Raw genomic sequence first — 14,774 nt, 5'->3', positions numbered from 1 at the left:
AGACTCCTCCCACCCAGGGTAAGGACATGAATTTGGGGAAGTCAGGGACAGAATGCTATAGACTGAACTGTGTCCACCCCTAATTCATGTTGAAGCCCTAATCCCCAACATGACTATTTGGAGACAGGGCTTTTAGGTCATTCTGATTAGATGAGGTCATGAGGGTGGGACCTTAATCGAACAGGATTGGTGTCCTTATAAGGAGAGAGAGACCACCGTTTGTTCACTTGCACTCTCTCTCCACCTTGTAAAGCCGGAGAGGAGGCAGCTGTCCACAATCCAAGAAAAGCGTCCTCACCAGAAGCCAAACCTTTCAGTCCTTGATCTTACATTGTCTAGTCTCCAGAACTTCAAATATAAATTTGTTGTTTAAGTCACCCAATTGGTTGTTTAACTATTTGTTATGGGGGCCCAAGCTAATGTATGTTCTGTGCCTTGGTTTCCCATCTGTAAAACAGGGATAATGGTGGCTATCTAGCAAGAGTGTTGTGAAAAACATTAACATGTGTGAGGTAGGTGAACAGAACCCAGCATATAGTAAGTGCTCTGTCTTTGTGGGCAACTATTATAAAGATGGAGACAGTCTCTATGCTCAAGGGGCTTCGGGGTCTAAATTGCACAAAAGTACCACGTGGCCTAAGCTGGATACTGAAATAATCTTGAAAATTCTCACTCCCACTGGCCAAAACTTATAACACCACATTCTTCTAGCTTTAATTTGTATTCCTCTTAAAGGTTAATTTCCCCAGGAAGGGTAACAGTGATGAAAACAAATGGAATGAAAGATATTAGGTGTAAGACCTGAGAAGATGAGGATAGAAACCTCTGGAGGGTTTGAAGAATGAGAGTGAAGGCTGAAGGCCCTGAAGCCTATTTCTTCAAAGCATTAATTAAGGAGAAAGTAGAGTTGAGTAGATTTATGACAGGCAAGGCCATTTAAAGGGCAATTATAAACTTTGAATTATCACAAAATGTTTTTTTAAAAATACTCCAAAAGTTTCAAAACTGTTTTATTTGTCTCTGGAAAGTAGGCCTGGACCAGCTTGTTCACTTTTCACATTTGGGGAAGCCTGAAACATAGAAGAGAATTTACTGTAAATAGTTAAAGAATAAAGACAGACAGTTCACACAAGAAATATCTCAAAAAACTTAATTTCATTAGTAATTAAAGATATTTAAATTTAAAGATACCAGTTTTTGCCCTTTAAATTCTATCATTTGTAATAGATCCCAATGTTGGCAAGAATCTGATGAAATTGGCACTCTTACACAACTGGTGGTACTAGCACCAGACGTCAAGTCACAGATCGTACCTACCTGTGACTCAGGAGTTCTGCTTCTGGGAATCTATCCTAAAAATTTTTTTTTAATTTAAAAATACAGAAAGAGCAAAACACAACCGGTTATTTGCCATGTTTATGAGAACAAAATCCTGAAAACAACTTAAATGTCCAACAATTAGAAAACTGTCCCATTTCATGGGCCATTAAAACTTGTTATAAAGTTGACTATATAGTTACCTCTAAACATGCCAATGACAGAATAAAACAGAACACAACACTGTGTACCATATGATAATTTCTTAATTTGGTTGTATAGGAAAAATACTTGGAAGCATTTTAGTATATTTCCATTAGTGGTTTTACTAAGATCGTTTCGTATCATCTCAATTTTCTGGTATCTCAACTTGCAGACGAGACAAATGCATGACTAAAAAATAAAATCGCTCCAATCATGGTCAGGCAGTTCAGATACTGGAACCCAGATGTATATCTATCACTATGGATAATAAAATATTGCAACCAAATGCTTTAAGTTACAAAATTTATCTATTACCTAGTTTGCTCTCATTCACATTTCAAGGGTGAGTTCCGAAAGGCAGTTAAAGAGTTTAACACTATTACCCACAACCCCCAACTCCAATCCTTCATTGACTCACTGGCTATTGGGCAAGTGACTTAACTTTTGTTCCTTAGTTTCCTGACGTAGAAAATGGGTATAATTATTTGTGCATCACAGGGTGGTTATGAAAACTAAATAGGTTCATAGGTATAAACTGCCAGGAGCAGTGCCTGGTACAACATGATAGTATGGATGCTAATTATCCTTTTTCTGGTCTAGATCAAGCTTTTCACCACGTATGTGATCAAGCTTTCTTTTCTTGAGTTCACATTTAGCTTTAGACATTTTATTTAAAATTTTTTTTAAGTTTTCACATATCTATAATGTTGTAAACCTAAGAGATAAATTCGTACATTGTTGTGTTTACCTAAAGAGCCTATATCAGCCTATAGTCTATTATAGTTCATTGTCTTAGTGTATTTTGTCTTCAGAGTTATCTGGAAAATTCCAGGAAGATAATATTTAAGTATCAGATTATGAAAACTTGAAGTTTATTGGTGTTGTCTTATTCTCACAGTTCATTTTAAAAATACCTGTTGGCCTCCTCTAAGGCAAGCAGTTAAATATCCAAGAAGAATCTGGTCTGAGGACTAGAAACCCAGCTTCCTGCTCAACTCCTTTAATGAAGCAGGTGCGCTCCTGTTGTTTGTATAGCTGGATAATCTGACACATTAGCCAATGGACTTTTCCCTCCATCTACTGAGTCAAGGCTTGGGGATTGGGATAGGGGGCCAGCAGATAGATAATGAACAAAAGTCCTCACTTGCTCAGCTTTAGAATTCAGTACCCAGCTTAACAAGAGTCTGAAAAGCAAGACTCTCATTTGAAACAAAGCTGACTTTATTGAATGTGTGGGTTCTGGTGGGTAGAGCTCACCAGGTAGGCACAGAACAGGAAGGAGACAAGATACGACGAGAGGAAGACTTCCTACAACCAGGAAGAGATGCAGGTTGAACCAGCAGAATGTAGTTATTCAGAGGGGATGGAACTCCTGTGCAGAAGCTGCCTGACCCCTAGGAAGGGCCCCTGTACTGTGCCATCCTGGGCCTTGACCAGGGGTGGGGGAGAGTTACGTAAGGCAATAGAACCCAAGACACTTAAAGTAGAATCTGAGGGAAGCAAGGATTTGCACCAACTGTTTGGGACGTTGCCTCTCAGAGGAGTTTAGTGGCCACATGGCTGAGGGACATCACCAGGTATATGGGGCTGAGGGCAGCCTCCTAGCCCATTTGGAAGTGGCAAAGACAGAGAGACCAGAAGAGGCCTGGGTTCTGAGTGCAGAAGGCCCAGCAAGTCTGGCCTAGAGAAGAGAGCCACAGTGGGGCCATGGACATACACAGTGGATGTCAGTTCAGCAATACCCAAGAGCAGGGGCCAGAGGACCAGCTGGGGTCAGAGGAGGGGAAATACATCTGAGTGCTTCCATTCCAGCCTCTACAGTGCTTACATATAGTCCCCACTGTAGCTAGAGGAGGAGGAGAAGTGGGGAGATCACTTAAGAGGTAAAGAGCTCTCATCGGGATTCTGAACGTTGAGATGATTCAGTATTTATTTACTTAAGGAAGATAGACTTTAATGGGGCAAGACAAAGAGTTTTCCTACCACCTGAGTCATAAGTGTCTTACTGGGTTCTCAAGACTAAGTGGAATACAGTGTAGAAAGTTACATTTCTTTCCATCTAAATTGTGCTCAAAATTGTCCATCCTGCTTCCATGTGTGAAAGTCCAGACAGGACCCGGGCATCAGAATCCAGCATTGTGACCACAGTCTTGCCATCTCAAGTCTGGAGGGAGAGCCACACAGATGATCTTCCAGCACATGAAGATCCTTTATAATGAGCAGGGCTTTGTCCACCAAACCCCATGTGGCCTGTCTCTTCCCTTGGAGACCTGGCCTAAACTGCATGATGCAGGAGAACTTGGTTCCTCTAATCTCAGAGCACCCCAATGAGGCAGGTGCCCAGGCCTATATTCCACACCCAAGTTGTTGAAAGGACACATTCCTGGAAGGAAATATCCTCCAAAAAGGAAGAGAGTGATCAGAGGACCAGAAGAGTTCCTAAAAATAATCGAGTTGCATTTAAATCCCTCTACCCTTCCACTAGGAGATTTATGTTTAACACTGTTTCTGGAGCCCATTTGATCCCCGATCTGTTCTGGATAACTCAGGGGTTAGAATGAGGGGAGAAGGTGGAGGATGGAAGGTGGAAGGACACACTGACCTCCCTCGGGGGTAGCTTATGTGGTCCTTGCAGTTGGTGGTTTTCTGCTAACCCAAAGAGCCATCTGTCCAAGGGAGGTCAGCAGCACTTCAGAGAAGCCCTGCCTCTACCTTTGAGGGGGTGTTCCATCCAATTCTTGCCATTCTCCTCGATGTACATATGGAAACTTTTATAAAATGCATAAATATCCCTTCAAGAATCAACTAGAATTAAAAAAAAAATCAACTAGAATAGATGAGGATTTCCTTCAATTAATTTAGTGACCAAGCACATTCTATTCGTATGTCAGAGAAATATAAATACTTGGCTTTCTTAAATTAAGCTCAGCTCACAGATAGGGTTAGGAGCACAAACCAGGTAGAGATCTTGCCAAACATACCAAACTTCACAAATACGTATATGCCTGCACACACAACACACCAAAACGTACTTCCGGGACTGATTCAAACTTTTGTCTCCATAGAAAAATTAGATTTCCAACAAAAGAACTCTCCCTCACTTATTTTCACAAAGAAATAGGAATATGTCTTCCCTCTGATTTTTTTTTAATCTTGATCAGATTGGGCCTTAAGAGCCTTCCTTGGATGCTGGTTGGACCTCTTCCTAAACAGCTGCAGCCCAGGGGGTGCCATTGGAGGTGGCATCACTCCCGAGTTCCATGGATTCTGTCCTGTATGCCCCAGATCGTATCTTTCCCGAGTTCCAGAGAGAACCACCAGCATCCGTATCATCACAGGACCAACCCCAAAACCCCTCAAGTTTAGAAGACACAATAACATCCCCGAGTCAAATGCAACCACTGGCACAGGCTTCCCTCTGAGCTTCCATGCCCTTGGCCCAGGGCTGCAGAGTTAAATGCCTAAACCAGCGAGGTAATAAGGATGGTGAGGACTGACAAACCAGAGGACGCCCAGCCCATCAAAAGGGAAGTGCAATTTTTGAAAATACTCTGCTGCCTAAACTCATCAGAATATGCCCCCTAAGGCCACCAGTGAACACCGGGGCAGGCAAAAGTACTTCCGAAGGAAATGACTAGAGCCACCCCACCACAGTAGTATAGCTTTGCTAAAACACATAACCACTACCTGGGGCAAATGCAAGATAAGTGACAGAAGATAGATGTTTTGGGCTTGCCCAGGGTGCTAATACATTCATCACAACTAGCCAGCCTATCTCATTTCGGATCTTAAAATGCCATTAGAAGAAATGTCCCCAGTAATTACTTTCACATACACACATTACCGCAACCTGAAGAGGTGGCAGTGGAAATCTACCACCCACGCAAGTTTCCTTCTCTCAGAAATCCTTTCCAAAGAACACTCCCATGACAGGCCAAAGTGTAGAAGTGTGTGATGGCGGCATATCCAGGGCTCCTACCAGACACTTATGTTCATCCCTATATCTCTTTCTGGAGCCCTTCTGAGCCTAGCACACTTGGCATCTCACTCCAACACTGAGCGTGGTCTTTGTGCAGCGACACAGCTTCTACAGGATCACAGGCAACTCGGAACAAAACTCAGCCTTGCATGAGGTGAAATGCCCGCGTCGTAGCCACAGGGGACAAATAGAATAGACAACGGTGGGTTAGTGAACATCTTGCCACCCAGTGATACCCACTCCCCAAACAGCAAAATCCTACACCTCGAAGTCCAGTGCGAAGTCAGCCTTGCCTGGACCTTGACATCGATCCCTATCCCCACCAAGGCCAGATGCTGGGGCTGCACATGGCTCACGGCCCTTTCCATCTACACACATACTTGCTGATTCAGTCCCCAAGGAAACCTGCTCTGGCCCGAGAAGTTAATCTCCATCTCTTCCATCAGCGTATTCTTATGTACTTTGTTTGGGACTTTGCCTCTCAGGAATGTTGCTGATCTTGCATAACCTGTTCTGACCCCATCCCTAAATCCCCAAACATGCCCATTTCTGCCAGCACCAGGACTGCACTCCTCAGAGCCTCTCCAAGGGCAGAAAGAAAGGATGATAGGACATCCGGTGGTCAGCTTACTCTCAAAAGGGTCAGGAAAAACGTTCTCTGTACTGTACTTGCAACCTTTCTATGAGTGGATCATTGTTTCAACATCAGTGTTTTTATTTCAAAAATGATGATTTGAATCTCAAAGAATGAGAAACCCTTGACAAAACATGAGATCCAAGAACAGTCCCGTGGCACGCCTTACATTAAGGCACACTTGACAGAAGTTACACACATCTATAAAGATCTCAAACAGATGATTAATTCTTTATTCATTCTAAGAATTAGCACACTCTTCCAATTAACAACTTAAATTTGGTTAGCTGAAAGACTAAAAATTAAGTGTTTTGTTCTCTTTCTAAAAGGAATTTCCAATCAGAACTTTTGTTTCCTACTAGAAAATGTTAATCCCCTCTTTAAATCAATTTACTATAATTGGCCTATTTCCAGGATCAATTATCCTTGGAAAACAGGGATCTCCCATACAGCCTTGCGGCTGGTGTTGCCAACATAGGTCTGCTTGGCGACCAGGCTCGCCAGGCAGAAAGGAAGTGCCAGGTGGCTCACCGTGAGGACGCATGATGATGCCTACCTGATAAGGATCAGTGGGGATTAAATGCAAGTAAGATTCTTGCCTTAATAGCTAGTACATATTAAAACTTACGTTTGTGGAAATGTTACTATTATTAACTTAGATAGCCAGGTTCAAGTTTCCATTCAGGACATATCTTCATTCTTTTCTATTGTGCCCAGTCATTCCCTATCAGCTCATGTAGTAGCAAGAGAACTTCTCTCTAAAGGTGGACTGGCAAGGGAAGGTTTATATCTCAAGTGGCCAGAACTTGAAAATCTAAATGGAGCATGTGCACAAATGGAATCCTTAGAAAACAGTAACCAAATCAGAAACGGGAACCAAGGCCCGCCAGTCAGCAGGCAGCCTGTAAGACTTCAAACCAGAGTGGAGCATTGGTGAGAACCAAGTGAGAAAACCCAGAACACTTGGTACGAACAGAGCTGCAAACAGTGGCTCATTTTCAATTGCTCACCAATCAATACTGATTGCTCACGGTGATCAAGCAGACTTAATGCCCAAGGGAACACTGACGATGCTAGACACTTCACTGACACGATGCCATTTGAACCTCACAGTTATCTTATGTACAAAGGAGGTGCAATTATCATTCCCATTCTACAGATGGGGACACTGAGAACTGGAAAGATGCAGTAGCTTCCCCACGACCACACAGCTAGCAAGTGGTAGAACCTCAGCATTCTATCTCCAGAGCCTGCACTCAACTGCTATTTGAAACTGTCTCACCACCAACCATCATTTATGACGCCACAGCCTCCACTGTCCCTTACCTCACACTAAACTGCTTGCTTGTCACAGCACATTTGGTTCCAGATCCTGACAAGCCTTTCTTATTTCAATAGCAATCGTGTTGCACGATGGAGCAAGGGGTCTCATTTGTGTAACAGTGAGATATAGCAAGAGCCAAAAGTCTACCTTCTGGATATGGAGAACAAGCTGCTACTTCCAGGGGCTTTGCTTAGCTTGGCAATTAGTAAGAGCTGTTACAATAAACTCCTTTGTTATTACTTAGAAAATGCTGCCTTCTAACAAGGCCAATTAAAAAAAGTGTGTGTGTGTGTGTGTGTGTGTGTGTGTGTGTGTGTGTTATCACCATGCACCTTTATGCATAGCAATATAGTACTTATTTCTTTTTCTAGAAACCAGAATCCAGAAAACCTTTTGATGTATTAATTAGGGTCATAAAAATGAGCTTAGGTCTATGTTGAGTGATCGGGAGGAGTGGCCTTCCCCTTGAGCTGCTGACCAATTAATTTGGGGACATAATAATACATCTTTCAAACTAGCAAACTCCACCTCCCACCGAGGTACTTTCACAAAATGATCTTGTTCCACTCATGGTTTAGCGTGGAAAATACCACATGCTTCAAGGGATGTGTTTTGAGTTTTTTTGACATCTATATTGCAATTTAAGAAGGAACACTTTATCAGACTTCTGGTTGGGGAGATAACTCCAGTCATAGACATCACACTCTGGCGACAAGTGTACGCCAACTCACCACTGCCACCATCTGCCCAGGGCGCTTCCTCCTCATTCTTCAAGCTGATAGCACAGCTGGTATGTTGGGTGTTGTTTCTCAGTAGCTCTCTAGCCAAGGATACATGTGCTTCAGAAGTACTGTTGCTATAGTTCTGATGATCTTGTTTCTAGAAACCGGATTTCGTTGTCAAATGGTATGACAGTTCGAGTTTGAAGATCCGAATCAATACGTTTCAAAATTTTAATGGATAAAGTTGCATTTAAGTGATAAGGGGGCAATGCTTAAGTTATTATGGGGAGAAAAATCATTGTTCAATAAATTGTATTTTGTTCTTCTGTAACCATAAAATGTCGTACAACGGGCAACTTCATTAAAAAGATCATAGCATGGAACAGATCCTATATTTTAATGAATGCAGCATACAACCAATTCTGTTACACAATAAATATGCAAGAAAAAATTAAGGCAGCCACCTGCACATTTGCAAACACTAGGACCATGCCACAACCCAACCATCAGATTTGGACAATAGGACAATCCATTCCCATCATTGCGTAATTTATCCGACCAGTAGTCACCTGAGTAGGACTAGTAGACAAGGGAAAAAGAAATCCAAAAAGTAGCATTATACACCTGCCTGTTTCTGCCCTAAGTTTCTAGATTGATTGTTTCTCTTCTTTCTAGTATCTGTCCTTCTCTTCTGTCCCTAAACACAATCACATTGCTATTTAGAAAAGACTTTTACTGGCTCTTCTTTACAGCTTTTCTTCTTCCTTTTTTGGGGGGGTTGGGAAAAAGGGGTATCTTTCTTTTAGTCTCAGACTTCCAGGTTGAACAGACTTGAAGTTTGGCCCTTCCTTTTGCTGGGATTCCAGATCTATACCTATAATACATCCTTAACCCTCTACGAGCTGGCTTCCAACCAGCTCCTGTGACACAGCTCAAATACTGGGCCTGGTTGCCTTTCCCCGCCTCTCTGTAGCTTCTCCCACTACTTCCCAGCCTCACATTCCCAAGAGTCCCCCCTCTCTGACTTCAAGACCTATCTTGCTTTTGTCCTACCTTCCTGCCATCTTCCCTCTGATGGTTCCTCTTTCCTCCTGTCAGTGATGTCACTTAGGGCTCATTTCCAAGGCCTTTTCTCTCTTCATATCTTACCTCCTCCAATGACTAGTCCATTTTCAGGCCTTCAAGCTTTGCCTCTCCAAGGAATGAGCCCATAAAACCAACCCACACTTCTGAGCTGTGCAACCTGATAACAGTGGTGACACTGATGCCTCCCAGTTTGTAAAGCAGGTTAATTTATGTCATCCCACGGAATGGTCGGAAAACCCCATGAGATTGCTGAGCTATCCAGCAGGGCTGTCTCTCAGGGAGGGCCTCTCCCCAGGGAGGCCCCTTAGGGACAGAAATGCCTCTTCTTTCTGTCTGATGTTTTTCCAGCTGAAGAGAAGCCACCACTACAGAGTGGGTTTACAGAGGTCTTCTCTCATGTCCCAGCTGCCAAAGTCCTATTAAAGATTCAACATTTAGGAGCTCCGTGCCCTGGACAGTGACAGGACAGGAGGTAACTATATAGATGGCCAGGAACTTGGCTCCAAAGCTCTCACGGACCTGGACTCAATCCCCAGTCCTGACATTTCTTAATTGTGTGGTCTTTACCTGTGTTTTGTTTTCTTCCTCCATAAAATGAGGACAACAAATAGATCAGAGGATTGTTATAAACTAACTGGAATGTATACATAAATTGTCTGGCACATAGAACGGGCTCAATAAACAATGGGTATCATTGTTCTAACTTCTTAAACCTTTACCTCAGCGTCTTTGGCTGCTTCCAAAACACCGTTGAGAACTTGTATGTATTCAGTTGCCCCTTTAAGGATATCAACTTTGCTGGGCTTCCTGCTTTGAGGAAGAAATGGCACCAGTGCCTTCAGTTTGGCAAAACCACGGTTAAGATTTTTTATCTGGAAAACAAAAAGACACAGTGACACACAGAGCAGCTAATTTGTACAGACATCCCCCCAAAACCACACAATGGGGGTTTGAAGGCTCATTTCCACAGCTCTCTTATCTGGGTGGGGAATCTCAGCAGGCACATGCCAAAGAGTTGCCACTCGACCAACAATAGTTTCGGGCAAGGGGAGCATGAGCGACATATACTCGGCACTGGAGGTGGACAGGCTGAAGGGGTGTCCATGCTCACTTGACCTCCTCTTCCTCTGAGAGCACACCCACTGCAATGTAATACGGAGGCAGTCGGGAGAGTGGCTAAAAGCTCTGAGTCAATACAGCAGGGTTGAAAACCCAGTGCTACCGTTAAGCTTTACAAGAGTGTATAGGATATTGCATATCACCAAGCCTTGGTTTACCTACAAAGTGGAAAATACCACCTTGTAGTTTTATTGTTAGAACTCTTCAACTTCTTTCCCAGCAGAGTTGATGATTTAGAGTCAAGTATTAGAGTCCAGACAGACTGCATGTTGCCAGACTTGAAAGGAAGAATAAAGTACCTCTTTTTTTTTTTTTTAATCTCCAGGGTCTAATTCCTTAGCTCCAAAACACTGAAAGTCTGATGATCACCCCTTGGGGGGGACACAGGCCCTGGAAAAACTCAGCTCCCACTATACCATAAAACCAGTGTATGTACTCACTTATATAGAGTCTTCTCCTACCCCACAGCTAAGTGGACAAGGAACATAGCCCATTCACAGCAGAATACAGTGACAAACATGAAAATATTGAACTTTAATAATCAAAGAACTATAAATTAAAACAGAAATTAGATACTATTTTTCATGTACCAAGGTGGTAACCTTTTTCTTTTGTTAATCATACCCAGCATTGAGAGTGGGAACAGTCCTATATCTTGTAAAAGGGGGTAAAAATTAGTAAATTTTTCTAAGAAAGCAATTGGGCAACTTGTATCAAAAATCATGAGATTATACATATCCCATTGATTCTAGTATTTGATTCCAAAGCAGGACACTATTCTGGTAAAACATGCACATAGATTTATGTAGCCGTAAAAAGCTGCAAAAAACATACATGCCCCACAGTGGGAGACTGGGTAAGTTATGATCCATTTCTGTTAGACTATGCAGTCAAAAGCTGCTCTTGGAAAGAATGTTTAGGAATATGAGGGAACGCTTTTGATACTGTTAAGTGCAAAAAAGTATAAAGATGTGTACTAGAGGGCCAAAATTTTGTAAAATTATATATATATGCACACACATAACTAGAAAAAAAGACTGGGAGTATACAGAAAAATGATAGTTCCTGGTTGTTATATTTGTATAATGGGTGTTTTTTTCCCTATTTAGTCATCTCTATATTTTCCAGGTGTATTTTTTCCCTAAGTTTCTTATTTTTTTAAGATTTGTATTAAAATATAGCTAACATACAATATTATATAACAGGGGTATACCGCAGTTATTCGACATTTATATACCTAAAGAAGTGATCACCGGTAAGTCCAGCAACCATGTGACACCACACTATGCAATCACAATATTACTGATTATGTTCCCTATGCTGTACATTACATCCCCATGACTTATTTGTTTTATATCCAGGTGTATTACTTGTATCACTATATAGAATAAAGGTGATTAGCTTTAAAACAGTGGATAACATCAGGACCAATTCTCCACAGAAAGCAATTCCTTCCCGGTGAAAAGGCCCACTTAAAATGCAAAATATTGCACCAGAACCTTTTTTGAGGGCCACATTATCACTTCAGATCACAGAGTTATTTTCATAAAAGGTCTAATGCCTTGTCAAACTATGGAGACGCTTGCAATTTTCCCAGCTTTCTTAAGTCTTCTACTCTTCTTTGGTCCTGTCTCCCCACACCTTTCCCCAGACAAAACTCTTAGTTAATTCACTGCGTCTACATTTCTAAGGGACCCAGCGTGTGTAGGAACAGCCCCCAGACCTTCCTCCTCGAGTCCCAGCCTAACCGCGCACCCCTGCCTCTTCCACCACGCACCCTTCCCTCTCTGGGATCCGTCTCTCCGGCAACACAAGCCAAAGATCGCAAAGGAGAGCAGATCTGACAAGTTTGGGGCCCTACTTTAGCTAGAAATACTAAGAGCTACCGGTAGATGCCGCTCCGACTCCGGCCCACAGGACCATTCGGGTGGTGATTTAACGGGAAACTCGCGGGATTGGGAAACAGACCCTTCCTCTTGACAGGGGGTCGAGTGGGAGTCTGGGTGCACACTGAGGGGTCGTGTTTTTTTTGTTTAAAGAGTAACTTCCATTAGGTCCGCCCCTTATCCCATTTGTGCTTCGAGGCAGAGATGCAGAGCGCAGGGAAAAGGGGTGGTGGGAGTCCTGTGCGCCCCAAGCAGCCACGCAGCTCACTCGGTTGTGAAATCTAAGCGCGACTCCAGTGCTCTAAGCTTTCCAAAAGCACTTGCTAAGGGAGACATTTTGGAAGTTGTCACGGGCCTCCTCGGGCTTACCCAAACCCGGTTTCTGCACAAGTACAGGTGGGCTGCCAGGTGAGGCGGCCGTCCCAGCGGCGGCGAACAAGCTGCTGGACCAGAGTGGAGGGTTTTTGATACAATGACAGGCCACTGTCATTCTCCCAGGCGAGGCCACGAGCAGGCCCTCGGGAGGCCAAAGTCGCCTCTGGGCCCCGCAGGTGGGCAGTGAGTGGGCGCACCGGGTCCTGACCAGGTGTTCAGAGGTGGGTAGCAGCTATAAGAGGAGAGGGGAGGAATTCATTCCCGTCCAGGCGCGGGGGTCGTGGTGCTGCTGGACAGGGCGGCCTTGGGGGCCCACGCGCGGCAAGGCGCTCACCCGCTCGCGCTCCTTGGCATTGGCCACGCGCCGCCGCTCCAGGACCAACTGGAGGTCGTCGGTGGATGAGTAGGCGCCAGAGGGCAGCCGCTTGAGCCGGCAGATGGCGGCCAGCTGGGGCAGCGGCCCAAACTGCTCCCGCAGCACTTCTTCCAGCACCTCGGCTGGCGGGGTGCCCAGGAGGCCGGGCGTGGCGTCCATGGCGGCGCACGGGGCCCACAGGCTGCCCGGGCCTTTCATCCAGGGCACCTGGGGCCCGCGCGGCCGGGGGGCGGGGCCTGGACCACCTGCGCCCATTCCCCTGCTCGCTCACTGCTCACTGCAGCTCCGTCCCGCTTTCTGGAAGGAATTGTTTATAACGAACTGCGCTGGTGATTATGGTGAGCATTGAATTACAGACAACACTGGTTCTCAAATTTAACTGCACCCTGGAATCACCTGAGGAGTTATTTTGGTTTTTCTTTAATCCACGTGCTTGGGTACCAAACCCCACATTGAGATTTAACCAATCTGGGCTAGGACCTGGGCTTCTGGATATGTGTATATGCGTGTATTTGCATATACGCATATACATATATACATTTAGCAGAAAAAAATTTTGATGGATACACACAAAACTTTTTAAAAATTCATTTTGAAATCAAAGTTGCAAGAGCAGTAACAAAGAGGTCGCCTAGCCTCTTCACCTAGATTCTCTGCTTGTTAACTTTTTTCACGTTTGCTCCATCACCCTCTTTCTCTCTATGTATGTTCTCACTTTGGTGGTTCGTTTTCCAAAGCATTTCCTCAGTCTTGCCCTATCTTCATAGCCTTGATAGTTTCGAAGGGGAGAAGTCTTTCATTCTGTAGGATGTCCCTCCACTCTGCTTTGTCCTGCGTTCCCTCAATTCCAGACCCAGGTGGTGCCCTCTTGGCAGAGACTCCATAGCAAAGATGCCTGGCTTTTCTGAGCGCATCAAGTCAGAGGACACATAATGTTAACCTTGATCACCTGATCAAGGTGGTGTCTGCCAGGTGCCTTTACCATACGTAAATTGACTAATTTTTCCTTTTAATTGATCAATATTTAATGAGGAGATATCTTAGCATGCATTGCTGACTCCTGCCTGAATTCACCACCACTCTGATAATGGCCAAATGGTTAGCACCCTACTGTGGGGAGGAGCTTTCCTTTCTCCCCATTTATTTATTCATTTTGCATTCATCGGCATGGGCTCATGAATTTCTAATTTATTCAATAACGTAATTTATTCCTATCATTACCACATTTCCCCGAAAATGAGACCCAGCCGGACCATCAGCTCTAATGCATCCTTTGGAGCAAAACTCAATATAAGACCCAGTATTTATATTATATTCTATTATATTATGTTATATTATATTATATTATATTATATTATATTATATTATATTATATTTATTATATTATATTATAGACCCGGTCTTATATAACACCCAGTCTTATATTATATGACACCCAGTCTTATATAAAAATAAATAAGGCTGGGTCTTATTTTGGGGAAAATGGCATTTCAATGCTCAAATTGTCCCAGATTTGGCCAGTGCAAAGCCCTCCAGGTTGTCCTCTTTCAACATAATCCCATCATTCTTTGAGCACTTTCTTGTGCCAAAAAAGACACATTTCAGGCTCGTCTTGCAGCCCTGGAATCAGTCAATTCTCTTTTTAGTGGAAGATGGGATTTACAGACCAAAATTGAATGCTTGATTTTTCATTCCTTTTGGGATGTCATTGCTTCTAAGCACTTTTTGCAGACAAAAAAAAATAAAATGTAC

General features: G+C 43.5%; 1 protein-coding gene across 1 annotated transcript; it reads right to left on the bottom strand.

Annotated features, from left to right (window-relative positions):
* Positions 1–1,313: 1,313 nt before the first annotated feature.
* FIGLA (folliculogenesis specific bHLH transcription factor) lies at positions 1,314–13,181 on the bottom strand (the record flags this gene model as incomplete). Its single annotated transcript, XM_081069596.1, has 4 exons — positions 1,314–1,347; positions 8,114–8,337; positions 9,986–10,138; positions 12,981–13,181. 4 exons carry the CDS (start codon positions 13,179–13,181, stop codon positions 1,314–1,316), a joined length of 612 nt encoding a protein of 203 aa, XP_080925722.1.
* Between the last annotated feature and the right edge of the window lie 1,593 nt (positions 13,182–14,774).

The sequence above is a fragment of the Rhinolophus hipposideros genome, assembly GCF_964194185.1.
Source record: "Rhinolophus hipposideros genome assembly, chromosome: 12".
In the NCBI taxonomy this organism is placed as follows: domain Eukaryota; kingdom Metazoa; phylum Chordata; class Mammalia; order Chiroptera; family Rhinolophidae; genus Rhinolophus; species Rhinolophus hipposideros.
This window is presented reverse-complemented; position numbering and strand designations above follow the sequence as displayed.